The 26,555-nt window shown below is 59.9% G+C and overlaps 4 protein-coding genes across 10 annotated transcripts in view; 1 reads left to right on the top strand and 3 right to left on the bottom strand.

The window, feature by feature from the left end:
• Nucleotides 1-5,837, bottom strand: LOC142360623 (putative mitochondrial transporter UCP3). Of its 3 annotated transcripts, XM_075414895.1 has the most exons (7): nt 3,949-5,837; nt 2,267-2,408; nt 1,971-2,181; nt 967-1,164; nt 779-880; nt 522-702; nt 233-416 (listed from the first exon to the last, which is right to left on the bottom strand). In XM_075414895.1, exons 1-7 carry the CDS (start codon nt 3,975-3,977, stop codon nt 320-322), a joined length of 960 nt encoding a protein of 319 aa, XP_075271010.1. In that variant the 5' UTR covers nt 3,978-5,837; the 3' UTR covers nt 233-319. The 3 variants fall into 3 exon arrangements, with proteins under 3 accessions (XP_075270994.1, XP_075271001.1, XP_075271010.1); XM_075414879.1 differs by having other exon boundaries at nt 1-416; nt 522-880; nt 2,279-2,408; XM_075414886.1 differs by lacking the exon at nt 3,949-5,837 and adding an exon at nt 2,651-2,706 and having other exon boundaries at nt 1-416; nt 522-880.
• Nucleotides 5,838-6,893: 1,056 nt separating this feature from the next.
• Nucleotides 6,894-10,833, top strand: LOC142360622 (dnaJ homolog subfamily B member 13-like; the record flags this gene model as incomplete). The annotated part of the gene is made up of 6 exons (XM_075414865.1): nt 6,894-7,056; nt 7,554-7,711; nt 9,056-9,169; nt 9,831-9,944; nt 10,042-10,118; nt 10,546-10,833. Coding segments are annotated over 6 exons (780 nt in total), but the record flags the coding sequence as incomplete, so codon positions are not given.
• On the bottom strand, nt 10,830-16,651 carry LOC142360619 (putative mitochondrial transporter UCP3). Of its 3 annotated transcripts, XM_075414853.1 has the most exons (7): nt 16,287-16,649; nt 14,605-14,746; nt 14,309-14,519; nt 13,306-13,503; nt 13,118-13,219; nt 12,861-13,041; nt 12,567-12,754 (listed from the first exon to the last, which is right to left on the bottom strand). In XM_075414853.1, the coding sequence occupies exons 1-7, from the start codon at nt 16,313-16,315 to the stop codon at nt 12,658-12,660; spliced, it is 960 nt and encodes a 319-aa protein (XP_075270968.1). In that variant the 5' UTR covers nt 16,316-16,649; the 3' UTR covers nt 12,567-12,657. The 3 variants fall into 3 exon arrangements, with proteins under 3 accessions (XP_075270951.1, XP_075270959.1, XP_075270968.1); XM_075414836.1 differs by having other exon boundaries at nt 10,830-12,754; nt 12,861-13,219; nt 14,617-14,746; nt 16,287-16,651; XM_075414844.1 differs by lacking the exon at nt 16,287-16,649 and adding an exon at nt 14,989-15,045 and having other exon boundaries at nt 10,830-12,754; nt 12,861-13,219.
• Nucleotides 16,652-17,992: 1,341 nt separating this feature from the next.
• The window catches only part of C2CD3 (C2 domain containing 3 centriole elongation regulator), a 66,861-nt gene continuing 58,298 nt past the window's right edge, over nt 17,993-26,555 (bottom strand). For 2 of the 3 annotated variants that reach the window (XM_075414805.1, XM_075414814.1), the window contains exon 33: nt 17,993-18,209. In XM_075414805.1, coding sequence (XP_075270920.1) covers nt 18,075-18,209 — 135 coding nt within the window. In that variant the 3' untranslated portion in view covers nt 17,993-18,074. Of the gene's footprint in view, nt 18,210-24,578; nt 25,056-26,555 lie in introns of those variants that run through there. The other variant, XM_075414823.1, reaches the window with a different exon arrangement.

Below are 26,555 nucleotides of genomic sequence, written 5' to 3'. Positions count from 1 at the left end.
TGCGCTCGCACCCCATAGGGGCGGTTTATTGGAAGGAATTGCAGGAATGACCACGTCACCCGGCTCGGTCCCACCGCTGCCGGGAAGCGCTGCTCTTCCCAGCTGGAAAAAAAAAAACCTGTATTTTTTTTTTCCTTTTTTTCCACCTTAAACTTCTCTCCGGAAACCTTCTCGTCGTTTCTCCGTCCGTCTCATCGCTCCCTCTCCGGAGTCTCCGTCGGGCTGGGGGCGTTGGCCATCGCTGCTCTCCCACCGCTTCGCCAATTAATGTAATTTACTCTTGCGTCTCGCCAACGCTGACGAGAGGGGCCGGGGCGGGTCAGGACTGTGCCAGCACCGCGGCGCGCTGCAGCTGCTCGTAGGAGACGAACATCACGATGTTCCAGGAGCCGAGCCGCAGGAAGGACGGGACGAACCTGCGCCGGGAAGAGCAGCCGCCGGCGTCGGGATGGCCGGGAGCGCCGGGCGATGCCGCGGGGTGAAGCGCGGCGTCGGTGTCAGCACGACGTCCCCCAGCTCACCCCTTGTAGAAGCCGGCGAGGCCGTCCTGCATCAGCAGGGCGAGGAGGCAGCTGAGCACGTTGCGGTACTGCCCGGGGCCGGCGTTCATGTACCGCGTCTTCACCACGTCCACCGGCGACGCCACCAGCGTGGCGCAGAAGCCGGCGCCGAAGGCAGCCACGAAATGGCAGGGGACGTTGTCTGCAGGGCAGAGCTGAGCGTCGTGGGGAGGGGGACGGCGCCCGGCTGTGTGTCCCCTCCCCAGCGCCGTCCTCACCTGTCATCAGCTGCGCCCGCAGCAGCGCGTCCTTAACGAGGTCGTAGGTGACGAGCTCGCCGCAGTTGATGATGGCGTTGCGGGCGATGTTGGGCAGCGTCCCTGTGCAGGAGGGTGGTGGCATCCCAGGTGGGTGTCCCCATTCCCACCCCTTCCCAGTCCCCGTCCCAGTTCTCCTCCGTCCCTACCTCGCCACAGCCCGCGGACGCCCTCCTCCCTGGCGATGGTGCAGTAGGCGTCCACCGTCCCGCTGTACCGCCGGGCGCCCGCCGGCAGCGCCCCGTTGGCCTGGAACCGCACCTTGACCACGTCGGTGGGTTGGGCGCACGTCACCGCCACCGCGCCCGTGGTGCAGCCCGCCAGCACCCGCGCCCCCAGCCCTGCGCCTGGAGAGGGCAGGCGCTGGGAATCCCAGAATCACAGGATGGTCGGGGTTGGCAGGGACCCCTGGGGATCCCCCAGCCCAACCCCCTGCCGAAGCAGGGTCACCCAGAGCAGGCGGCACAGCACCGCATCCAGCCGGGTCTTGAATATCTCCAGAGAAGGAGACTCCCCAGCCCCTCTGGGCAGCCTGGGCCAGGGCTCCATCACCCTCAGAGGGAAGAAGTTCTTCCTCGGGTTCAGCTGGAACTTCCTCGGCTTCAGTTTGTGCCCGTTGCCCCTTGTCCTGTCGCTGGGCACCACTGGAAAGAGTCTGGCCCCATCCTACTGACCCCCACCATGCAGATATTTGTAGGCATTTCTAAGGTCCCCTCGCAGCCTTCTCTTCTCCAGGCTGAACAAGCCCAGCTCCCTCAGCCTCTCCTCGTAGGAGAGATGCTCCAGTCCCCTCACCATCCTCGTAGCCCTCCGCTGGACTCTCTCCAGTAGCTCCTCATCTTTCTTGAACTGGGGAACCCAGCACTGGACACAGCACTGCAGATGGGGCCTCACCAGGGCAGAGCAGAGGGGGAGGAGAACCTCCCTCGCCCCGCTGCCCACACTCCTCCTGATGCACCCCAGGATCCCATCGGCCTTCTTGGCAGCCAGGGCACGCTGCTGGCTCATGGTCAACCTGTTGTCCACCAGCACACCCAGGAACCCCCCACCCCGTCGGGACCCCTGGGGGGTGAGCAGTTTGGGGACCCCCTCCCCCGGGAGAGGGTCGTTGCTTTGGGGACAGGGTCCCGACCCCCCCCCGCTGGCCACTCACTCTCGGCACCCTTGGGGGTGTAGAGCTGCTTGACGGAGTCGTAGAGCCCGATGCGGATGGAGGCGAAGCTCATCTGGCGCTGCAGGCCGGCCGCCAGCCCGCTGTACAGGCTGCGGGGTCCCTCCGTCCTCACCATGGTGCTCAGCGTCCCCAAAACGCCCCGGTACTGCACGGTGCCGGCGCCGCGGGGGATCCGCACCTCGCCCTGGATCTGCGGGATGCAGAAATGGGGTGATGGGGGTTTGGGGGGGGGTTGTCACCCCACCGCTGCGGGGGGCCGGAGGTGGGGATCGTACCTGCAGCCGCACCTTGGCGGTGTCCAGGGGGAAGGTGACGAGGTCGGCGATGCAGCCGGCCGTCCCCGCGCTGAAGAACTTCACGGCGGCTGTCGGGGGCACCTCGGGGGGCTTCAGACCCACCATCGTGGTGGGGTGGGCGCTGGGAGGAAAAAGGGGGAGCCCGGTTTAGGGACGCGATGGCTGTGGGACAACTTCGGACAACCCCGAAAGCCAAATTTCCCATTTCCTCGCCCGCAGCCCGGGGGAAGCCGAGGCTCGGGGCGTCCTCGCTCGGCACGGGGTTCACCGATGTCCCCCCCCACCCCGTCCAGTCCCACCCAGGGCAAAACAGAGGAGCTGGGTGAAAGCCTCTCCCCCGCCGTGACCTCCCCGGGGCCGCACCGTGGGACCTCGGCACCGCGTCCTCTGCCTCACGCCCCTCGCCGCGCAGCCATCGCCCGGCTGCCGGCGCCTTGGCCCTCGCCTTATATCGCGCGCGGGAGGACATTCCAGCGGCCGCGGGCGTCGGGTGACAGCCAAACCCAGTTCCCCCGCTGGCATTTGAGACGGTGACGGTGGGGCCACCCAGCACTCGTGACGGGGCTGCTGTGTTTCCAACCCTCCGCTCCCCCACAGGGCTCGGGTTGGGAGGGGGGGTCCTGCCCCGACCTCCAGCACCCACGGGTGCGGATTTTTAGGCTAAACACGTGCTGGGAAGGGCGCGGCGCAGGCAACGAGTGCCCAGGGCTTTGCGATGATGGTTTGGTGGCAGAGCGGGGCAGGTCGGAGCCCTTCGACCCCGGCATGGACCCCGCAGCCGTAATCCTGGGAGGGGATCGTGCCCCTGGACACAGCACTGGTGAGGCCGCACCTCGAGTGCTGTGTTCAGTTTTGGGCCCCTCACTCCAGGAAGGACATTGAGGGGCTGGAGCGTGTCCAGAGAAGGGCAGCGAGGCTGGGGAGGGGTCTGGAGAACAAGTCTGATGGGGAGCGGCTGAGGGAGATGGGGCTGCTCAGTCTGGAGAAGAGGAGGCTGAGGGGAGACCTTCTCGCTCTCTACAGCTCCCTGACAGGAGGGTGTAGTGAGGGGGGGTTGGTCTCTTCTCCCCAGGAACCAGCGACAGGATGAGAGGAGATGGCCTCAAGCTGCGTCAGGGGAGGTTCAGATTGGATATTGGGAAAAATTTCTTTCCTGCAAGAGTGGTCAGGCCTTGGCCCAGGCTGCCCAGGGCAATGGTGGAGTCCCCAACCCTGGAGGGGTTCAAACACCATGTGGATGTGGCCCTTGGGGACATGGTTGAGCAGACATGGTGGGGTTGGGTTGGCAGTTGGACTTGATGATCTTGGAGGTCTTTTCCAGCCTTAATGATTCGGAGATTCAAGAAATGCCTCTTCTCCGTTTTCTTAAAACTCGCCCCGTCTGTCCCCGGGAGCCATCCCGCACTACAGGCACCCCCCGCCACGCGACGCGCTCCCGGCAGCCCGCACGTCCCCCTCGCTGTGCAGAAAGCCTCGGCTCTTGCCCGCCCGCACGCAAGAGCGATTCTGAGCTGGTTTGACGCTGCCTTTGCTGCATCCATCGGGCTCCAGGCAGCTTGTCCGGCGCCAACTCCCCTCTCCGGCTCGCTGCCTGCTCGTTTTCCTGGCCCATGCTCCACCGCTGACCCAAACGCAAGGGGAAGAAGCTGTTGATCTCATACCTCAGATGCAACTCAGCTGTCGACATCATCACCTCCTCCGTGACCGTGTTCACGACCCAGCTGCCCTCGCCGGGAGTCACAGGGCCGCGCTGATGGCCCCGCTTCGGGCGGCTGGCGGGAGGCTCCGAGCTCTGCGGCAGCGTGCGGGCACCGAATCACAGAATGTTTGGGGTTGGAAGGGACCTCTGTGGGTCACCCAGTCCAACCCCCTGCCGAAGCAGGGTCACCTACAGTAGGTTGTAGAGGACCTTGACCAGGCGGGTCTTGAATATCTCCAGAGAAGGAGACTCCACAGCCCCTCTGGGCAGCCTGGGCCAGGGCTCCGTCACCCTCAGAGGGAAGAAGTTCTTCCTCGTCTTCAGCTGGAACTTCCTCGGCTTCAGTTTGTGCCCGTTGCCCCTTGTCCTGTCGCTGGGCACCACTGGAAAGAGCTTGGCCCCGTCCTCCTGACACCCACCTTGAAGAGATTTATCGGCATTTCTAAGGTCCCCTCGCAGCCTTCTCTTCTCCAGGCTGAACAAGCCCAGCTCCCTCAGCCTCTCCTTGTAGCAGAGATGCTCCAGTCCCCTCCTCATCCTCGTAGCCCTCCGCTGGACTCTCTCCAGTAGCTCCTCATCTTTCTTGAACTGGGGAGCCCAGAACTGGACACAGTACTCCAGATGAGGCCCAAGGCAGGGCCCAAGAGATTTTCCCCACCGGGGTCTAACGCAGCACGGGCGAGTCGTCAGCAGCGAGTGACGCATTCAGGATTTCCCCTGTGAAAAACCAACCCTGCAGAGGCGGGAGGAAACAGGGATGCTGCCACTTCCGTTCTTTAAATCCTGAATTCAAAGCATGGTGTGAAAAGGAGCTTGAATTCGGAGCACCCGCTCGCCTCCGAGGTCCGACTCGTTCCGCGCCGGCTGCGCTATCCGGCCATCATCTGTCTGCAACGCGGCGAGCTTCCCGCGTGCCCCCTGCCCGGCCGCGGACCTGCGCCGTCCCCGGGGGAAGGAGTTTCTCCAGGGGAAGGGGTCCCGTCCGCCCGGTGCCCACCGGCTCGGGGCACCTTGCAGCAGCCAGCAAGAAACCGGGGGAATTTTATTGAAAGGCAAAGACTGGAGAGCAGTACAAAAATAACTTAGCTTGGTTTGTACCAAAGTCCGTTACCCAAAAGGTACCTGACATAAAAATGTACAAAAATAATTTAGGATAGAAAAAAAGTTACATATTTGTAGTAAAACCCTTTTGTACACACGTCAGGACGTTGCAGTACCCTTGGCCCATATTTACAGGAGCAGCTCGGGCACACGCGTTCCTCGAGAAGCGGAGAATTACGCTTCCCACCAAGGATTTTTGAAAGGCCACCAGGGAGGGAGCTCGTCTTCACAGCGGGGAGGCAACAGGTCACTGCTCGCCGCTGGGACGGCAAACTCCCGCTCTGCTCCACCCAAGGAGCCGTCTCACACCGGGATGCTTTGTGTTCACTCCAGAAGTACAAAAGAAGGTTAAACAGAGAAAGTTCATACGAATAAATCTGAGAAATGGAGCTTCTGGAGAGCCAACATCAGCTTGTTGGTCACCGGAGCGGTGAGTCTCAGCGGGGACCTGCCCTCGCAGGACACAACGCTCGCTCAGCTCCCCGTGGTCGGCCGCCGGGCTTCAGGTCCCGCTGAGGGGACACCAACCAAGCAAATTAAAAATCAGAGCCCGAAACCTACGGCTTCCACCTCCTCTTCCCGGAGGACTCGGCCTTTGCCGCCGTGTTGGGCCGCGGCTCGGGAAGCAGCCGCCGGCCTCTCGCCAGCGCTACTCCTTCTTGGACAGCTGAGCAGAGAAGATCCTGGCGATTCTTTTGGTTTCCTCTTCCGAGAGATCGGCCGTGGGCCTGGGACGATTCGGCCTTCGGTACGGGATGCCTCCCGGCACCGCTCCGCTTCGGCCCTGTGGAGAAGGAGCGAGACGTTAGAGCTCTACCCCGCGTCCGTTTTCTCCGCGCAGCGAACGCCGGCGTCGCGCAGCGTGCGAGATGGTGGATACAAAGGAGAAAAAAAACCCTCACAAAGTGTTCTCCGGTGCTCACCGGTTCTCCTTGGAGGGGTTTTTCCCTCATTCCGCACGCCGAGAGGCAGCTGGTTGGGAAAAGCCTTGTTAGTTCCAAGTCCTGGGGAAGAAAAAAAAAATCCGCGAGGGTGCAAGCTTTCCCTGCCCGCCCCAGGCTTCGGAGCTGCAGCGCTGCTCTTCCTCAGCGCCGCAGAGAGCCAAAGCCGAAGGCCGAAATTCAAAAGGTCCAGGCCCCAGCGGGCTCTGGCAAGCGAACTGTGAATTTGTGAAGGTCGACCCTCGGCCAAAGCCGCCTTCTATGAAGCACGGAAGAATGACACCAGCGCACTCACAGAACCCCAGAATCCCAGCGGCAGGGGATGGCAGGGCCCTTGGGGATCCCCCAGCCCAGCCCCCTGCCGAAGCAGGGTCACCCAGAGCAGGCTGCACAGCACCGCGGCCAGGCAGGTCTGGAATATCTTCAGAGAAGGAGCCTTCACAGCCCCTCTGGGCAGCCTGGGCCAGTGCTCAGTCACCCTCAGAGGGTCCTCCTGACCCCACCCTGAAGATATTTATAAACATTTATTAGCTTCCAGCTCAGCTTTCTATTCTCCAGGCTGAACAAGCCCAGCTCCCTCAGCCTCTCCTCGTAGGAGAGATGCTCCAACCCCCTCATCATCCTCGTAGCCCTCCGCTGGACTCTCTCCAGTGTTAAGACTGGAAAAGATGTCTAAAATCATCAAGCCCAGACATCAACCCATCCCCACCATGCTTACTAACCTACTGCTTCCATCCCACCTTGCTGTCCCCAAGCTGGTGTGCTCCCCCCCTGCCCCATCCTGTCTCCATCCTCCACCCAAGCAAAGCCTGGATCTCAGGCTCTCCCCTCTCATGGCCATTCCCAACTCCTCCTCCTTCCCTAAGCCACGAAGAAAGGCGTCTACGACAAGTTTGGAGAAGAGGGGCTCAAAGGCGGCATCCCCTTGGAGTGTGGCGGTGAAAACCTCTGGAGCACTGGCTACGTGTTTCACAACAACCCGGACAAAGTCTTCAAGGAGTTCTTTGGTGGAGACAACCCCTTTGCGGGTAGGTGGGGGGCTCCGGGGGGTGGCCCAGGCTCCCCCTCTGTGTGGGGCTGTGGCCACCACCACCTCTGAGCTTTAAGCTTTAGGAGATGTTTCCCTGCCCCAGCTACTCTCAGGTCCCTCTGGGGCTGCTGGTCCCCCGCTGCCTGGAGGTTAGATCCTGACTTCCCTCGGTCCCAGGCGGGTGAGAGGCCCGAGGGGCGCATGTTCAGGCCGTCAGCTCTCCCCAGCGACCGTTGGGCCCCTTTTCTTCGAGGATTTGCGGCAAAAAGAGGGGTTGGGTTGGCGAGGCTGCCGTAAAGGCGTGAGCAAGATAAAAACGCTCCCGGAGGAAAACTCTTCAGCTGGAGGGGGAAGGTGGTCCCAGGCAGAAGCAGGTTTCTGGGTGGCAGATTTAGGGCGCTCAGCTTCCATGATGAGGAGACCCCAAGGGACCCCCCTAGACCTCTGATGCGAGCGTGGTGACCCCCCTCAGCCCACCTCTGCTCGCTCCTGCAGAGTTCTTTGCTGAGGATGGCTCGGAGTTGACCCTGCCCTTCGGAGGGCTGCGAGGACGAGGAGCGGTGAAGCAAGACCCCCCGGTCGTGCGGGATCTCTGCCTCTCCCTTGAAGACCTCTTCTACGGCTGCACCAAGAAGATGAAGATCTCGCGCAGGGTAGGGGCGGTGGGGCTGAAGGGGGGGCACGCTGGGCAGGGTCGGGGGGTGGCTCCACGTCTGCGCTGCGGAGGGGGATCTGCACGGAACCCGGCACAAACACCGGCAGGATCCGAACGGGTGCTCTCCTCTCCTGGCTTGCCAAAGGGAATTCGGCGCGAGGGGTGAGGTGGAAGCTGGTGGGAAGGCAGGGCTGGTTTCGGAGCAGGGTGAGGAGCAGCACAGCGTTTCCTGGGCTCGCACAGTTGAATTTTTACACCGCGCTGTGTCTCCTCTCTGCTCCCAGTGACCTGCGTCCCTCCTCTCGCTGTCCCAAATCTCCTGGTTCCAGCCCTGAGTTTCTCCTGCTTGATCTGATCCCATTTGTACCTGCAGCTGCCTAGCTGTGGAGCAGGAGCCGTCCTTGTCACCACTGGCTCACGTGTGGCTGGATGAGCAGAGCAGCTACAACCCTGTCTTTGGGCACCATGGCGTCACAGATCACCTCTCTGTGTTGTCCCTCGGTGGGGTGGCAGCCCTGCTGAGAAGGACTTGGGGTGCTGGGGGATGAGAAGCTGGCCAGGACCCGGCAGTGTGCGCTGGCAGCCCCGAAGGCCAACCGTGCCCTGGGCTGCATCCCCAGCAGCGTGGGCACGGGGTGAGGGAGGGGATTCTGCCCCTCTGCCCCGCTCTGCTGAGACCCCCCGGGAGTCCTGCGTCCAGCTCTGGAGCCCTCAGCACAGGACAGAGCTGGAGCTGTGGGAGCGGGGCCAGAGGAGGCCCCAGCAATGATGTGAGGGCTGGAACCCCTCTGCTGGGAGGAAAGGCTGGGAGAGCTGGGGCTGCTCAGCCTGGGGAAGAGAAGGCAGCTTTCCAGTGCTTAAAGGGGGCTGGGGACAAACGTTTCAGCAGGGCCTGTAGCATAGGACAAGGGGAACGGTTTTGAACTAAAAGAGGGGAGATTTAGACTGGATATGAGGAGAAATTAATTTATGGTGAGGGTGGTGAGGCCCTGGCCCAGGTTGCCCAGAGAGGTGGTCGATGCCCCATCCCTGGGAACATTCCAGGCCAGGTTGGACAGGGCTCTGAGCGACCTGATCCAGTTGGAGATGTCCCTGCCTGTGGCAGGGGCCTTGACTGGATGGCCTTGCCATGTCCCTTCCAGCCCAAACCATTCTGTGACAGCCTGGAGGTGGCTGCCCCACCAGCCGGGCCGTGTCCGGCACCGCAGGGTCCTCATCCGGGCTGGGGGAACCGGAGCCCGGTGCTGGCTGCTCTGCCGGCCGAGCCGAGCTCCCACCTGGCCGCAGACCCAACCTCTCCCAAGGGCACCCGGTTCTGCTCACCCCCTCATCTACCCCCCAGGTGATGAACGAAGACGGCCAAACGAGCACCATCAGAGATAAAATCCTCACGATCGACGTGCAGCCGGGCTGGAAGCAGGGCACCAGGATCACCTTCGAGAAGGAAGGAGACCAGGTAACGACCCTGGCGGAAGCTCTTTGTGGGTTGCCCGTTGCTGCGGGCGGTCGGCAGCGCGGCGAACGGGGCGATCCAGCGTCACCGCGCTCAGAAACGCGCTGAGGAACCCTTCCTGCCCGGGTTTTCCGTAGGATGGTTAAAAACAGAATTGAAAAGGGGTGGTTTGCTGCCTGGTGTCACCTTTGTGAACCCCGGTCTGATTTCTCTTGGCCGTTTTGTTTTATTAAATGAACAAAACACCTTCCCCTTCTCCGTAGCCAGCTGAAAGCAGCCACCAAGGGACAGGCATTCGTGTCACCTTTCCCTCTGTAAGATCATATGGTTTAGACCGAAAAAATCCAGATATCTTATTTTTCCCCTCAATTTTAGGGCCCAAACATCACCCCAGCTCGCATCACCGTCGTTGTGCAGGAGAAACTCCACACAATGTTCGTTTTTGGGGTTTTCTTTCCCCTCAGTTTTAGGGCCCAGACATCATTCCAGCTGACATCACCTTCATTGTCCAGGAGAAATTCTACGTGATGTTAGTTTTTGGTTTGGTTTTTTTCCCCCTTCAATTTTAGGGCCCAAATATCACTCCAGCTGAGATCACCTTCGTTGTGCAGGAGAAACTCCACACGATGTTCATTTTTGGGGTTTTTTTTCCTCTCAATTTTAGGGCCCAAACGTCATTCCAGCTGACATCACCTTCATTGTCCAGGAGAAACCCCACCCGAGGTTCAAAAGAGCCAACGACAACCTCGTGTACATCGCCACCGTCCCCCTGGGGAAGGTAAAGAGCCCAAGCGAGAGGCCGGAGCCGGCCCCGGCTTACGTTTGCCCCCTGGGGCTGTGCGTGGCAGCTGCGGGACCCGCTGTGTGCCTTGCAGGCGCTGGTCGGCTGCGCGGTGGAGGTGAGGACGCTGGACGGGAGGCTGCTGAACATCCCCATCAACGACATCGTGGAGTAAGCGCCGTGGGGCAAGCGGCTGCGGGGCCGGCGCGGTGGCCGAGGAGGCGGACGGGGCACTTGGGAGGAAACTCGGCGTTGGCGCGCTGCTCCCCGGTGAGAGCTCGGCGCTTCCCGAGCGCGTCCCCGTTGCCGGAATTAGCGCGATTTTGGTGCTCCAAAGCTTTTCCAGGAGCTGTGGGGCTGGGGGGAAACCAGCCTGGAGGAGGAGGGTGCCCACCACGGGCTGATCTTCTGGGAGAGGGCTTGGTGTGGGTGGGTGGAAGACCCGAGGAGCCTGGGGACACAAGGCAGGCCTCCGCTTGGAGCTGGAGGAGCAACCTCGCCCTGAGAAACCCGCTGGGAAGCGTGCGGGGATGGGGGGGCTCTGCGGTCGGGGAGCTGGGTCCCGCAGCTCCTCCCAGCTCCGTCCTTCCCTTCGCAGCCCCACGTACTGCAAAGTGGTGCCGGGGGAGGGGATGCCGCTGCTCCAGGACCCCCGGCGCAGAGGTGACCTCCTCATCTACTTCAACATCTGCTTTCCCAAGAAGCTCACGCCGGAGAAGAAGACGCTCCTGAGAAGCGCTCTCCTGTCCTAGGGAGCGACGGCCTCCGCCCTCCCTCCAATAAAGCCCTGGGAGCAGGTAGAGGGGGTTCCCGGCACCCAGCACCCCAAAACGCAGCACCCTTGTGCCTGTTTCCCCTGGGCCTCAGCGAGGAGTCGGCTCCATCCCTGCCACCCCACGAGGGGTGCTGGAGGATTTGGGGGGGGGGGGGGGGCGGGTTGCAGTACTCCCAGCTCCACTCCTGCATGGGAGCAGCGACGGTTCACAGAATCCCAGCATGGTGGGGTTGGCAGGGCCCTCTGGAGATCCCCCAGCCCAACCCCCTGCCCAAGCAGGGTCACCCAGAGCAGGATGCACAGGACCACGTCCAGCCGGGGTTGGAATATCTCCAGAGAAGGAGACTCCACAGCCCCTCTGGGCAGCCTGGGCCAGGGCTCCATCACCCTCAGAGGGAAGAAGTTCTTCCTTATCTTCAGCTGGAGCTTCCTCGGCTTCAGTTTGTGCCCGTTGCCCCTTGTCCTGTCACTAGGCACCACTGCAAAGAGTCTGGCCCCGTCCTCCTGACACCCACCCTGCAGATATTTATCGACATTTCTAAGGTCCCCTCTCAGCCTTCTCTTCCCCAGGCTGAACAAGCCCAGCTCCCTCAGCCTCTCCTCCTGGGAGAGATGCTCCAGTCCCCTCCTCATCCTCGTAGCCCTCCGCTGGACTCTCTCCAGTAGCTCCTCATCTTTCTTGAACTGGGGAGCCAAGCACTGGACGCAGCACTGCAGCTGGGGCCTCACCAGGGCAGAGCAGAGGGGGAGGAGAACCTACCTCGACCTGCTGGCCACACTCCTCCTAATGCACCCAGGATCCCATTGGCCTTCATGGCAGCCAGGGCACGCTGCTGGCTCATGGTCACCCTGTCGTCCCCCAGCACTCCCAGTCCCTCTCCGCAGAGCTGCTCTCCAGCAGGTCAGCCCCAGCCTGTACTGGTGCCTGGGGTTGTTCCTCCCCAGGCGCAGGACCCTGCCCCTGCCCTTGTTGAACCTCATCAGGTTCCTCTCTGCCCAACTCTCCAGCCTGTTCGGGTCTCGCTGGATGGCAGCACAGCCTTCTGGCGTATCCACCACTCCTCCCAGTTTGGTGTCATCAGCAAACTTGCTGAGGGTCCACTCTAACTCTTCATCCAGGTCCTTGATGAAGAAGTTGAACAAGACTGTGGTTCGGGGGTGACTACGCAGGGACGTGAGGGCAAGGACAAAACCAGGGAAAAAAAAGACCGCAGGATTTACTCAAACCCTCGCTGCGCTCCTGCCAGTGGCCGTCGGGCCCCGTGTCACCAACTCATAGGTGACAAACATCACGGCATTCCAGGAGCTGAGCTGCAGGAATGTGGGCAGAAATCCTGGTTTTTTTTCAACCCCCTCCACCCCGCAGCCTTTTCAGGATGAGAACGGGAGAAAATCTGGATTTTGTGGCATGGGCGGGGGGTGAAACCGAGCTGAGGGCACGGAGGGGGCAGCGTCCCCCCCCGGGGCAGCGGTTGTGGCTGTATTTCATCCTACTTGGAAACCCTCTCCGCCACACCCTGGGAAGACTTCGAGCGCCTCTTTTGCTTTCGGATTTGCCTTTTTCTATCGGGAGATCAAAATAAAATCCCCCCCTGAAGCAAAGCAAGGAGCCCTGCTGCGCTCGCACCCCATAGGGGCGGTTTATTGGAAGGAATTGCAGGAATGGCCGCATCCCCCGGCTCGGTCCCGCCGCTGCCGGGAAGCGCTGCTCTTCCCAGCTGGAAAAAAAAAAACCTGTATTTTTTTTTTCCTTTTTTTCCACCTTAAACTTCTCTCCGGAAACCTTCTCGTCGTTTCTCCGTCCGTCTCGTCGCTCCCTCTCCGGAGTCTCCGTCGGGCTGGGGGCGTTGGCCATCGCTGCTCTCCCACCGCTTCGCCAATTAATGTAATTTACTCTTGCGTCTCGCCAACGCTGACGAGAGGGGCCGGGGCGGGTCAGGACTGTGCCAGCACCGCGGCGCGCTGCAGCTGCTCGTAGGAGACGAACATCACGATGTTCCAGGAGCCGAGCCGCAGGAAGGACGGGACGAACCTGCGCCAGGAAGAGCAGCCGCCGGCGTCGGGATGGCCGGGGAGCGCCGGGCGATGCCGCGGGGTGAAGCGCGGCGTCGGTGTCAGCGCGACGTCCCCCAGCTCACCCCTTGTAGAAGCCGGCGAGGCCGTCCTGCATCAGCAGGGCGAGGAGGCAGCTGAGCACGTTGCGGTACTGCCCGGGGCCGGCGTTCATGTACCGCGTCTTCACCACGTCCACCGGCGACGCCACCAGCGTGGCGCAGAAGCCGGCGCCGAAGGCGGCCACGAAATGGCAGGGGACGTTGTCTGCAGGGCAGAGCTGAGCGTCGTGGGGAGGGGGACGGCGCCCGGCTGTGTGTCCCCTCCCCAGCGCCGTCCTCACCTGTCATCAGCTGCGCCCGCAGCAGCGCGTCCTTAACGAGGTCGTAGGTGACGAGCTCGCCGCAGTTGATGATGGCGTTGCGGGCGATGTTGGGCAGCGTCCCTGTGCAGGAGGGTGGTGGCATCCCAGGTGGGTGTCCCCATTCCCACCCCTTCCCAGTCCCCGTCCCAGTTCTCCTCCGTCCCTACCTCGCCACAGCCCGCGGACGCCCTCCTCCCTGGCGATGGTGCAGTAGGCGTCCACCGTCCCGCTGTACCGCCGGGCGCCCGCCGGCAGCGCCCCGTTGGCCTGGAACCGCACCTTGACCACGTCGGTGGGTTGGGCGCACGTCACCGCCACCGCGCCCGTGGTGCAGCCCGCCAGCACCCGCGCCCCCAGCCCTGCGCCTGGAGAGGGCAGGCGCTGGGAATCCCAGAATCACAGGATGGTCGGGGTTGGCAGGGACCCCTGGGGATCCCCCAGCCCAACCCCCTGCCAGAGCAGGGTCACCCAGAGCAGGGTGCACAGCACCGCATCCAGCCGGGTCTTGAATATCTCCAGAGAAGGAGACTCCCCAGCCCCTCTGGGCAGCCTGGGCCAGGGCTCCATCACCCTCAGAGGGAAGAAGTTCTTCCTCGGGTTCAGCTGGAACTTCCTCGGCTTCAGTTTGTGCCCGTTGCCCCTTGTCCTGTCGCTGGGCACCACTGGAAAGAGTCTGGCCCCATCCTCCTGACCCCCACCATGCAGATATTTGTAGGCATTTCTAAGGTCCCCTCGCAGCCTTCTCTTCTCCAGGCTGAACAAGCCCAGCTCCCTCAGCCTCTCCTCGTAGGACAGATGCTCCAGTCCCCTCACCATCCTCGTAGCCCTCCGCTGGACTCTCTCCAGTAGCTCCTCATCTTTCTTGAACTGGGGAACCCAGCACTGGACACAGCACTGCAGATGGGGCCTCACCAGGGCAGAGCAGAGGGGGAGGAGAACCTCCCTCGCCCCGCTGCCCACACTCCTCCTGATGCACCCCAGGATCCCATCGGCCTTCTTGGCAGCCAGGGCACACTGCTGGCTCATGGTCAACCTGTTGTCCACCAGCACACCCAGGAACCCCCCACCCCGTCGGGACCCCTGGGGGGTGAGCAGTTTGGGGACCCCCTCCCCCGGGAGAGGGTCGTTGCTTTGGGGACAGGGTCCCGACCCCCCCCGCTGGCCACTCACTCTCGGCACCCTTGGGGGTGTAGAGCTGCTTGACGGAGTCGTAGAGCCCGATGCGGATGGAGGCGAAGCTCATCTGGCGCTGCAGGCCGGCCGCCAGCCCGCTGTACAGGCTGCGGGGTCCCTCCGTCCTCACCATGGTGCTCAGCGTCCCCAAAACGCCCCGGTACTGCACGGTGCCGGCGCCGCGGGGGATCCGCACCTCGCCCTGGATCTGCGGGATGCAGAAATGGGGTGATGGGGGTTTAGGGGGGGGTTGTCACCCCACCGCTGCGGGGGGCCGGAGGTGGGGATCGTACCTGCAGCCGCACCTTGGCGGTGTCCAGGGGGAAGGTGACGAGGTCGGCGATGCAGCCGGCCGTCCCCGCGCTGAAGAACTTCACGGCGGCTGTCGGGGGCACCTCGGGGGGCTTCAGACCCACCATCGTGGTGGGGTGGGCGCTGGGAGGAAAAAGGGGGAGCCCGGTTTAGGGACGCGATGGCTGTGGGACAACTTCGGACAACCCCGAAAGCCAAATTTCCCATTTCCTCGCCCGCAGCCCGGGGGAAGCCGAGGCTCGGGGCGTCCTCGCTCGGCACGGGGTTCACCGATGTCCCCCCCCACCCCGTCCAGTCCCACCCAGGGCAAAACAGAGGAGCTGGGTGAAAGCCTCTCCCCCGCCGTGACCTCCCCGGGGCCGCACCGTGGGACCTCGGCACCGCGTCCTCTGCCTCACGCCCCTCGCCACGCAGCCATCGCCCGGCTGCCGGCGCCTTGGCCCTCGCCTTATATCGCGCGCGGGAGGACATTCCAGCGGCCGCGGGCGTCGGGTGACAGCCAAACCCAGTTCCCCCGCTGGCATTTGAGACGGTGACGGTGGGGCCACCCAGCACTCGTGACGGGGCTGCTGTGTTTCCAACCCTCCGCTCCCCCACAGGGCTCGGGTTGGGAGGGGGGGTCCTGCCCCGACCTCCAGCACCCACGGGTGCGGATTTTTAGGCTAAACACGTGCTGGGAAGGGCGCGGCGCAGGCAACGAGTGCCCAGGGCTTTGCGATGATGGTTTGGTGGCAGAGCGGGGCAGGTCGGAGCCCTTCGACCCCGGCATGGACCCCGCAGCCGTAATCCTGGGAGGGGATCGTGCCCCTGGACACAGCACTGGTGAGGCCGCACCTCGAGTGCTGTGTTCAGTTTTGGGCCCCTCACTCCAGGAAGGACATTGAGGGGCTGGAGCGTGTCCAGAGAAGGGCAGCGAGGCTGGGGAGGGGTCTGGAGAACAAGTCTGATGGGGAGCGGCTGAGGGAGATGGGGCTGCTCAGTCTGGAGAAGAGGAGGCTGAGGGGAGACCTTCTCGCTCTCTACAGCTCCCTGACAGGAGGGTGTAGTGAGGGGGGGTTGGTCTCTTCTCCCCAGGAACCAGCGACAGGATGAGAGGAGATGGCCTCAAGCTGCGTCAGGGGAGGTTCAGATTGGATATTGGGAAAAATTTCTTTCCTGCAAGAGTGGTCAGGCCTTGGCCCAGGCTGCCCAGGGCAATGGTGGAGTCCCCAACCCTGGAGGGGTTCAAACACCATGTGGATGTGGCCCTTGGGGACATGGTTGAGCAGACATGGTGGGGTTGGGTTGGCAGTTGGACTTGATGATCTTGGAGGTCTTTTCCAGCCTTAATGATTCGGAGATTCAAGAAATGCCTCTTCTCCGTTTTCTTAAAACTCGCCCCGTCTGTCCCCGGGAGCCATCCCGCACTACAGGCACCCCCCGCCACGCGACGCGCTCCCGGCAGCCCGCACGTCCCCCTCGCTGTGCAGAAAGCCTCGGCTCTTGCCCGCCCGCACGCAAGAGCGATTCTGAGCTGGTTTGACGCTGCCTTTGCTGCATCCATCGGGCTCCAGGCAGCTCGTCCGGCGCCAACTCCCCTCTCCGGCTCGCTGCCGGCTCGTTTTCCTGGCCCATGCTCCACCGCTGACCCAAACGCAAGGGGAAGAAGCTGTTGATCTCATACCTCAGATGCAACTCAGCTGTCGACATCATCACCTCCTCCGTGACCGTGTTCACGACCCAGCTGCCCTCGCCGGGAGTCACAGGGCCGCGCTGATGGCCCCGCTTCGGGCGGCTGGCGGGAGGCTCCGAGCTCTGCGGCAGCGTGCGGGCACCGAATCACAGAATGTTTGGGGTTGGAAGGGACCTCTGTGGGTCACCCAGTCCAACCCCCTGCCGAAGCAGGGTCACCTACAGTAGGTTGTAGAGGACCTTGACCAGGCGGGTCTTGAATATCTCCAGAGAAGGAGACTCCACAGCCCCTCTGGGCAGCCTGGGCCAGGGCTCCGTCACCCTCAGAGGGAAGAAGTTCTTCCTCGTCTTCAGCTGGAACTTCCTCAGCTTCAGTTTGTGCCCGTTGCCCCTTGTCCTGTCGCTGGGCACCACTGGAAAGAGTCTGGCCCCGTCCTCCTGACACTCACCCTGCAGATATTTAGAGGCATTTCTAAGGTCCCCTCTCAGCCTTCTCTTCTCCAGGCTGAACAAGCCCAGCTCCCTCAGCCTCTCCTCGTAGCAGAGATGCTCCAGTCCCCTCCTCATCCTTGTAGCCCTCCGCTGGACTCTCTCCAGTAGCTCCTCATCTTTCTTGAACCGGGGAGCCCAGAACTGGACAGAGGACTCCAGATGAGGCCCAAGGCAGGGCCCAAGAGATTTTCCCCACCGGGGTCTAACGCAGCACGGGCGAGTCGTCAGCAGCGAGTGACACAGTCAGGATTTCCCCTGTGAAAAACCAACCCTGCAGAGGCGGGAGGAAACAGGGATGCTGCCACTTCCGTTCTTTAAATCCTGAATTCAAAGCATGGTGTGAAAAGGAGCTTGAATTCGGAGCACCCGCTCGCCTCCGAGGTCCGACTCGTTCCGCGCCGGCTGCGCTATCCGGCCATCGTCCGTCTGCAACGCGGCGAGCTTCCCGCGTGCCCCCTGCCCGGCCGCGGACCTGCGCCGTCCCCAGGGGAAGGAGTTTCTCCAGGGGAAGGGGTCCCGTCCGCCCGGTGCCCACCGGCTCGGGGCACCTCGCAGCAGCCAGCAAGAAACCGGGGGAATTTTATTGAAAGGCAAAGACTGGAGAGCAGTACAAAAATAACTTAGCTTGGTTTGTACCAAAGTCCGTTACCCAAAAGGTACCTGACATAAAAATGTACAAAAATAATTTAGGATAGAAAAAAAGTTACATATTTGTAGTAAAACCCTTTTGTACACACGTCAGGACGTTGCAGTACCCTTGGCCCGTATTTACAGGAGCAGCTCGGGCACACGCGTTCCTCGAGAAGCGGAGAATTACGCTTCCCACCAAGGATTTTTGAAAGGCCACCAGGGAGGGAGCTCGTCTTCACAGCGGGGAGGCAACAGGTCACTGCTCACCGCTGGGACGGCAAACTCCCGCTCTGCTCCACCCAAGGAGCCGTCTCACACCGGGATGCTTTGTGTTCACTCCAGAAGTACAAAAGAAGGCTAAACAGAGAAAGTTCATATGAATAAATCTGAGAAATGGAGCTTCTGGAGAGCCAACATTGGCTCGTCGGTTGCTGGAGTGGTGAGTCTCAGCGGGGACCTGCCCTCGCAGGACACAACGCTCGCTCAGCTCCCCGTGGTCGGCCGCCGGGCTTCAGGTCCCGCTGAGGGGACACCAACCAAGCAAATTAAAAATCAGAGCCCGAAACCTACGGCTTCCACCTCCTCTTCCCGGAGGACTCGGCCTTTGCCGCCGTGTTGGGCCGCGGCTCGGGAAGCAGCCGCCGGCCTCTCGCCAGCGCTACTCCTTCTTGGACAGCTGAGCAGAGAAGATCCTGGCGATTCTTTTGGTTTCCTCTTCCGAGAGATCGGCCGTGGGCCTGGGACGATTCGGCCTTCGGTACGGGATGCCCCCCGGCACCGCTCCGCTTCGGCCCTGTGGAGAAGGAGCGAGACGTTAGAGCTCTACCCCGCGTCCGTTTTCTCCGCGCAGCGAACGCCGGCGTCGCGCAGCGTGCGAGATGGTGGATACAAAGGAGAAAAAAAACCCTCACAAAGTGTTCTCCGGTGCTCACCGGTTCTCCTTGGAGGGGTTTTTCCCTCATTCCGCACGCCGAGAGGCAGCTGGTTGGGAAAAGCCCTGTTAGTTCCAAGTCCTGGGGAAGAAAAAAAAAATCCGCGAGGGTGCAACCTTTCCCTGCCCGCCCCAGGCTTCGGAGCTGCAGCGCTGCTCTTCCTCAGCGCCGCGGAAAGCCAAAGCTGAAGGCCGAAATTCGAAAGGTCCAGGCCCCAGCGGGCTCTGGCAAGTGAACTGTGAATTTGTGAAGGTCGACCCTCGGCCAAAGCCGCCTTCTATGAAGCACGGAAGAATGACACCAGCGCACTCACAGAATCCCAGAATCCCAGCGGCAGGGGTTGGCAGGGCCCTTGGGGATCCCCCAGCCCAGCCCCCTGCCGAAGCAGGGTCACCCAGAGCAGGCTGCACAGGACCTTGTCCAGCCGGGGCTGGAATATCTCCAGAGAAGGAGCCTCCACAGCCTCTCTGGGCAGCCTGGGCCAGGGCTCCGTCACCCTCAGAGGGAAGAAGTTCTTCCTCGTCTTCAGCTGGAACTTCCTCGGCTTCAGTTTGTGCCCGTTGCCCCTTGTCCTGTCGCTGGGCACCACTGGAAAGAGTCTGGCCCCGTCCTCCTGACACCCACCCTGAAGAGATTTGTAGGCATTTCTGAGGTCACCTCTCAGCCTTCTCTTCTCCAGGCTCAACAAGCCCAGCTCCCTCAGCCTCTCCTCCTGGGAGAGATGCTCCAGTCCCCTCCTCATCCTCGTAGCCCTCCGCTGGACTCTCTCCAGCAGCTCCTCATCTTTCTTGAACTGGGGAGCCCAGCACTGGACCCAGCACTGCAGATGGGGCCTCCCCAGGGCAGAGTAGAGGGGGAGGAGAACCTCCCTCGCCCTGCTGCCCACACTCCTCCTAATGCACCCCAGGATCCCACTGGCCTTCTTGGCACCCAGGGCACGCTGCTGGCTCATGGTCACCCTGTCGTCCACCAGGACACCCAGGTCCCTCTCCACAGAGCTGCCCTCCAGCAGGTCCACCCCAAGCCTGTACTGGTGCATGAGAAGCTAATTTTAGAATTAGAAGCTAATTTAACATCAGCTACGGTTTCTGCAAAGAGGTGAGACCCCGAGAGGCTCTGAACCCCAGGCCGAGATTTCGCAGGGGAGGATTTTCAGCTGCGCTGACCCAGCCGGCTCCTGCGCAGCCAGGGCTGGGACACGGACGGATCGGCGCCCACAGAGCCGAGGGTTTCGGTCGCTGGGTGGTGCATGAAGAGGACGGCACGGGTGGGAGCGGCTCGAGCGGTCTGACGTCCAGCCCAGCCGAAAAGGCTTTCGACAAGCTCACTGTAACGTCCTCTACCCTAAAGACCCAGTTTTATATGGCCAATCCTGGAAATTATGTGAAAGGATTTCTGTAAAAGACTTCAAACTGCATCCAGGAGAAGAGCTTTGGCTCATAACAGAACCCCAGAATCCCAGCATGGTGGGGGTTGGAAGGGCCCTCTGGGGATCCCCCAGCCCAACCCCCTGCCGAAGCAGGGTCACCCAGAGCAGGCTGCACAGCACCGCGTCCAGCCGGGGTTGGAATATCTCCAGAGAAGGAGACTCCACAGCCCCTCTGGGCAGCCTGGGCCAGGGCTCCGTCACCCTCAGAGGGAAGAAGTTCTTCCTCGTCTTCAGCTGGAGCTTCCTCGGCTTCAGTTTGTGCCCGTTGCCCCTTGTCCTGTCACTGGGCACCACTGCAAAGAGTCTGGCCCCATCCTCCTGACACCCACCCTGAAGAGATTTATGGGCATTTCTAAGGTCCCCTCTCAGCCTTCTCTTCTCCAGGCTGAACAAGCCCAGCTCCCTCAGCCTCTCCTCGTAGGAGAGATGCTCTAGTCCCCTCCTCATCCTCGTAGCCCTCCGCTGGACTCTCTCCAGTAGCTCCTCATCTTTCTTGAACTGGGGAGCCCAGCACTGGACACAGCACTGCAGATGGGGCCTCACCAGGGCAGAGCAGAGGGGGAGGAGAACCTCCCTCATCCTGCTGCCCACACTCCTCCTAATGCACCCCAGGATCCCATTGGCCTTCTTGGCACCCAGGGCACACTGCTGGCTCATGGTCACCCTGTCGTCCCCCAGCACTCCCAGTCCCTCTCCGCAGAGCTGCTCTCCAGCAGGTCAGCCCCAGCCTGTACTGGTGCCTGGGGTTGTTCCTCCCCAGGGGCAGGACCCTGCCCTTGCCCCTGGTTGAACCTCATCAGGTTCCTCTCTGCCCAACTCTCCAGCCTGTCCAGGTCTCGCTGAATGGCAGCACAGCCTGCCGGTGTATCCACCACTCCTCCCAGTTTGGTGTCATCAGCAAACTTGCTGAGGGTCCACTCTAACTCTTCTTCCAGGTCATTGATGAAGTTCAACAAGTCTGGGCCCAGTACTGACCTCTGAGGGACACCTCTAGTTACCGGCCTCCAACCAGACTCAGCGCCGCTGATGACAGCCCTCATAAGATTTTAAAACACTGCCCGGTTCTATCGTACTGAAAAAACATAATTTATATTTATGAGAATCCTCGCTTTGAAACACTGCCTGGTTTTATCATACTGAGAAAAAAATATAATTTATGAGAATCCTTGCTTTTTCCTTCTCCTTGATGCTGCTCTAGGATGATTTTTCCTAACCAAAAATATAAGTAGCAGAGAGAGATCAAACGCAGACCTGGCGACACCAGAAGCTTAAAAACCAGCAGAGCGCGATGCTCGCTGGCCAGGCCACCCCCCTCCGACACCGCGTCCTGCTCAAGGTTGTCCGGAGAAGACCGGGTCAGTGGCTTGTTCTTCCCACGCCGTTTCCTGCGCCAGCTGTCCGTGAAACAGCCGAGACGTCGGTACGGGCTGGCGACGGGCAGCAACCACCTCACGCCGGCTCTAAAATTGATTCTAAAGGAGAAATTAAATGAGATTTTCTCCTTTGTTCTGCGAGTTCGCCGTCCAGAGGTGCCACAGCACTTCTCCTGCTCGAGGCCTTGAAGGCAGGGGCACGTCGCGAACCGAGCTGCTCCTGATCTGGCCCCTCGCTCACGTTTTACCCCGAAAGAGAGTGAAAACACGACAGAAGAGCAGGCGGCTGCTGCTCTTTGATGACACGGAGGTGACAGACGGCGGCTGGCACGCTGCTGACTGCCAGTAAACGAGGTGTGTTTGGAAAACATACCCGCTCGCGTGCTGTTTTGGGTAGAAATGGCTGAAATCCTCCTCCCCACATTTTCATACCGCCGTCCCCGTGTGCAGAGGTGTGAAGGTGCACGTAGCCATCCCAGGGACCTTCCTAAAACTGAACTTCCGGCTGTGGGGAAGGTTTAGCAGCTCTCCTCGCTGCCATTCCGCAGGAGCGAAGCAAAATGAGCTCAGAAGCACGTGATGATACCCGAAAATGTAAAATTCCTACTAGAGTGATTGTAATTAAACTAAATTCTTGCTGTTTTGAGAAGACAGGAAAGCTCTAAGATAGAGAGGCTCCTAAACAATGTTCTTTGGACAGCTCGGCCTTGGGAGGGCAGATGGACCAAGCTACAGAGAGAAAGAGGCACCAAGAGGGCAACGAGACCGGAGCAAAACAACCTGGAAGGACACGGTAGACATGATCTCAGAACTGAGTTTGCACAGAAGCACAGGTCAACCAGCGGACACTGTGATGAGGAGCATAAGCCTTTATCTTCAGACCCCCAAAGACCACCCAAGGAAGCTAACAGACATAGAATCACAGAATGTTCGGGGTTGGAAGGGGACCTCTGTGGGTCACCCAGTCCAACCCCCTGCCGAAGCAGGGTCACCCAGAGCAGGCTGCACAGGACCACGTCCAGGTGGGTCTTGAAGATCTCCAGAGAAGGAGACTCCACAACCTCCCTGGGCAGCCTGTTCCAGACCTCTGTCACCCTCAGAGTGAAGAAGTTCTTCCTCATGTTCAGACGGAACATGCATGAAAGACATTAACATATGCATCAAGAAGAGTGTGGCCAGCAGGACGAGGGAGGTTCTCCTTCCCCTCTACACTGCCCTGGTGAGGCCTCATCTAGAGTACTGTGTCCAGTGCTGGGCTCCCCAGTTCAAGAAAGATGAGGAGCTACTGGAGAGAGTCCAGCGGAGGGCTACGAGGGTGAGGAGGGGACTGGAGCATCTGTCCTACAAGGAGAGGCTGAGGGAGCTGGGCTTGTTCAGCCTGGAGAAGACAAGGCTGAGAGGGGACCTAATAAATGCTTATAAATATCTGAAGGGTGGGTGTCAGGAGGATGGGGCCAAGCTCTTTCCAGTGGTGCCCAGTGACAGGACAAGGGGCAATGGGCACAAACTGAGGCACAGGAAGTTCCGTCTGAACATGAGGAAGAACTTCTTCCCTCTGAGGGTGACGGAGCCCTGGCCCAGGCTGCCCAGGGAGGCTGTGGAGTCTCCTTCTCTGGAGATATTCAAGACCCACCTGGACAAGGTCCTGTGCAGCCTGCTGTGGGTGACCCTGCTTCGGCAGGAGGGTTGGACTAGACGACCCACAGAGGTCCCTTCCAACCCCTACTATTCTGTGATTCTGTGATATGGTAATTAGTTCTTGGAAAAGTCATGAATATGCTACACATTTCTCAGAAATATAATGAATATGTACATTGTGATTGTATTTAGCCTGAAATGACAGGGTGTTTGGTGTGTGGCTTTGGAGGAGAAATCCCCCGTGTGCCCGGCGCCGCAATAGAGGACACCTGCTGAACAGTCTGCCCACTACTGAGTCTTCAACTCCGGCTCTTCACGGCATCACACGGTTAACGCTCCCGGCTCGCACAGGCGATCGGAAGCCTTACGGAATGACGCTTGGAGGTTCAGCTGCACCGACACTTTGGGGACACGGCTACAGGAAAGAGCTCCGCTTCCATACGTGCCTCTGTGTAAAGCTGTTTTTCTTTGAAACATGCAAATTCCTTTCAAGTAGAACCTTTAGGAAGATGTTCTAGCCTCGATGCTGCACTTTTAAGAATCTCCTATCACAGAATCATAGAACGACAGCATCATCTTTTCAGTGGTGCCCAGTGACAGGACAAGGGGCAATGGGCACAAACTGAGGCACAGGAAGTTCCGTCTGAACAAGAGGAAGAACTTCTTCCCTCTGAGGGTGACGGAGCCCTGGCCCAGGCTGCCCAGGGAGGTTGTGGAGTCTCCTTCTCTGGAGATATTCAAGACCCGCCTGGACAAGGTCCTGTGCAGCCTGCTCTGGGTGACCCTGCTTCGGCGGGGAGGTAGGACTAGACGACCCACAGAGGTCCCTTCCAACCCCTACTATTCTGTGATTCTGTGATCATCAAGGTTGGAAAAGACCTCCAAGATCACCAAGTCCAACCGCCAACCCAACCCCACCATGCCTGCTAAACCATGTCCCCAAGGGCCACATCTACACAGCTTTTGAACCCCTCCAGGTATGGGGACTCCACCACTGCCCTGGGCAGCCTGGGCCAAGGCCTGACCACTCTTTCAGGAAAGAAATTTTTCCTAATATCCAATCTGAACCTCCCCTGATGCAACTTGAGGCCAGTACACTCTGATACATAGAATGAAACCATAGAATGGTTTGGGTGGGAAGGGACCTTAAAGATCATGTGGTTCCAACCCCCCTGCCATCAGCAGGGACATCTTCCACCAGACCACGTTGCTCAGAGCTCCATCCAGCCTGGCCTTGAGCACTGCCAGGGAGGGGGCAGCCACAGCTTCTCTGGGTGACCTGGGCCAGGCCCTCACCACCCTCATGGGGAAGAATTTCTTCCTAATCTCTAATCTAAATCTGCCCTCTTTTAGTTTAGAGCCATTCCCCCTTGTCCTATCACAGCACACCCTTGTGAAAAGCCCCTCTCCATCCTTCCTGTCGGCCCCTTCAGACACTGGCAGCTGCTCTAAGGCCACCCCGGAGCCTTCTCTTCTCCAGGCTGAACAGCCCCAACTCCCTCAGCCTGTCCTCAAACATCAACCCAAGCAGTTTCAAATGGAGCTTTACCCTCCTGCATGGATTCAAGAGCTTTGCCAGCTCGGACTGCGACCGGAGCACAGGCAGCGCTTCTTCCGAGCCTCTCCCTCTCCGTCTCTAAGCCAACGCAGCCACAGACTCCAAGTGTCGGATGCTCAGCCACGAAACACACACGTTTCATCAGAAAGACGCAAGAGGGAAGAGGACTTGCGCGCAGAAGATCACGCTTCACTGGGCTTTTTATAGAAATGGCAGCGACATGGGACGACACTTAAACCAGCCGAGGATTATCTAACTGCTGTGTGCCAGGGACTGGGGCAAGGCAAACAGATTTATTGGCATTTTATAGGTCTCGGGGGCGGGATGGCTTATTTCAAGGTCAGAGAATTCCACTGACGGAGGCAGAGAACATCTCAGCAAATTCGATGGCTCGTTTTGTGCGTGCAGTGCTGAAGGAGTTAAACCAGATCTGTGTTAATGGGTTACAGCCTATCCCCGGAACGACCCCGCACCCCCGTCCGCTTTCTGCGCAGGGAAAGGCTTCTGTCAGCTCACGGACCGTAGCCAGCGACTCCGAGGCGGGTGGGAAGAACTCAGCCACCTTCTCTTCTTTTTCTGGTCGTGAAAACGGAAGAGAAGGTCTGCGTTTCTGCTCAGCGGCTTAGGAGGACAAATTTACCGGGCAAAAGCCTTGGCGCTGGTCACTGGGTAAGGTGAGGATGGAAAAGGAGCAGCTTTGGTGGCTGGACTGAAACGGGAGCAGATCGAGAAGAAATGTTATAACCCAGAAAGAAAGGCAACAGCCACGAAAGGATGTTCGGAGCGGCGCTAGCCACCTGCGGCTTTAGAACAGACAAAAGCCCGCTGTTCTGAGCCTGCCTAAATAAAAGTGGTGTTTCTGATTTACACTGAAGGTAAATCTATGTATATACAAATACTAACTATTCTGAGAAAAACTGGTTTCTATACAAGTTTCTTACTTATATATTCATATATATTTGGAATGTTCATAGAGGTGAGGGGGAGAAAAAAGAAATCAAGATATTTAAATGAAAAGTTTATCAGTTCTCCAATTTTTAAAATACTTCCTCCTTCCTCCCAATACCCCAGCGCCATCACCAGCAGACCGGGCCAACTCTGAGAGGCAGCAAACCTTCATATGGGTTTCCCAGCCAGCACCTCACTGGAATCCGATTTAAATATTAAATATTTTCACTCTAGGATACGACTGCCCCGACCCCTAACCAGAATCAAGGCTGCGGTGCTCTGTGTGAAAACAACACGCTGAGAGAGGTTAAATTTTTGCCTTGAAAAATCAGCAATGGTATATAAAATAACAGGGAACCTACGAACGCAGTCAAGGCGAAGAGGGAGGAGAAGAAGGGAGTCACAAATAAGATCTGGACAGTGCCCGGGCCACCCACGCAATGGCTCTGACTCATTTCAAAAATAGCTGTAGCTTTAAAATGCTGGATGCTGTGAAGTTTAGCTATGAACTTGGATAATTTTCCCTAAGTTGTATCAGGAACCGCCTGGAAAAAGACTGAGAGGAGAAAAGTGTAAAGCTGCTGACTGAGCTTGGAAAGCGGCACAAGTTGGTGACCAGCATGGAAGAGGAGAGCTGGGAAGGACCTCAAGGACTGGAAGCCTGAGTCTGATGTAACGGAGCAAAAAGGTCAAAAAATATTAGATTTCGTGAGGCTCTGCAAAACTCAGGTCCCTGGAAGGTGACCACAGCACCCGGGCTGAGGCCTGAGCTGCCGCAGCACCTCCTCAGAACGCCACGTCCTCGCAGCACGAGCCCAGGCTGCCCAGGGCAGTGGTGGAGTCCCCATACCTGGAGGGGTTCAAAAACCGTGTGGATGTGGCCCTTGGGGACATGGTTTAGCAGGCATGGTGGGGTTGGGTTGACGGTTGGACTTGATGATCTTAGATGACTTTCCCAACCTTAATTGGGGTGCTGGTCGACAGCGGGCTGAACTTGAGCCAGCAGTGTGCCCAGGTGGCCAAGAAGACCAAGGGCATCCTGGCTTGGATCAGGAATGGTGTGGCCAGCAGGAGCAGGGAGGGGATCGTGCTCCTGGACTTGGCACTGGTGAGGCCACACCTGGAGTGCTGTGCTCAGCTTTGGGCCCCTCACTCCAAGAAGGACATTGAGGGGCTGGAGCGTGTCCAGAGAAGGGCAGCGAGGCTGGGGAGGGGTCTGGAGAACAAGTCTGATGGGGAGCAGCTGAGGGAGCTGGGGCTG

The sequence above is a fragment of the Opisthocomus hoazin genome, chromosome 1, assembly GCF_030867145.1.
Source record: "Opisthocomus hoazin isolate bOpiHoa1 chromosome 1, bOpiHoa1.hap1, whole genome shotgun sequence".
Taxonomy (NCBI): domain Eukaryota; kingdom Metazoa; phylum Chordata; class Aves; order Opisthocomiformes; family Opisthocomidae; genus Opisthocomus; species Opisthocomus hoazin.
Note: the sequence above shows the minus strand (reverse complement) of the source record. Positions and strands in the feature narration are given on the sequence as shown.

What these genes read in the sequence shown, in the direction of transcription:
- LOC142360623 (XM_075414879.1), bottom strand. Translation starts at nt 3,977, where the DNA reads ATGATGTCGACAGCTGAGTTGCATCTGAG. An exon ending in ACAGCTGAGTTGCATCTGAG is followed by an intron (nt 2,409 to 3,948) that starts GTATGAGATCAA and finishes TTTTCCTCCCAG; the next exon opens with CGCCCACCCCACCACGATGG. An exon ending in CACCCCCAAGGGTGCCGAGA is followed by an intron (nt 1,165 to 1,970) that starts GTGAGTGGCCAG and finishes TGCCCTCTCCAG; the next exon opens with GCGCAGGGCTGGGGGCGCGG.
- LOC142360619 (XM_075414836.1), bottom strand. Translation starts at nt 16,315, where the DNA reads ATGATGTCGACAGCTGAGTTGCATCTGAG. An exon ending in ACAGCTGAGTTGCATCTGAG is followed by an intron (nt 14,747 to 16,286) that starts GTATGAGATCAA and finishes TTTTCCTCCCAG; the next exon opens with CGCCCACCCCACCACGATGG. An exon ending in CGTCCGCGGGCTGTGGCGAG is followed by an intron (nt 13,220 to 13,305) that starts GTAGGGACGGAG and finishes CCTCCTGCACAG; the next exon opens with GGACGCTGCCCAACATCGCC.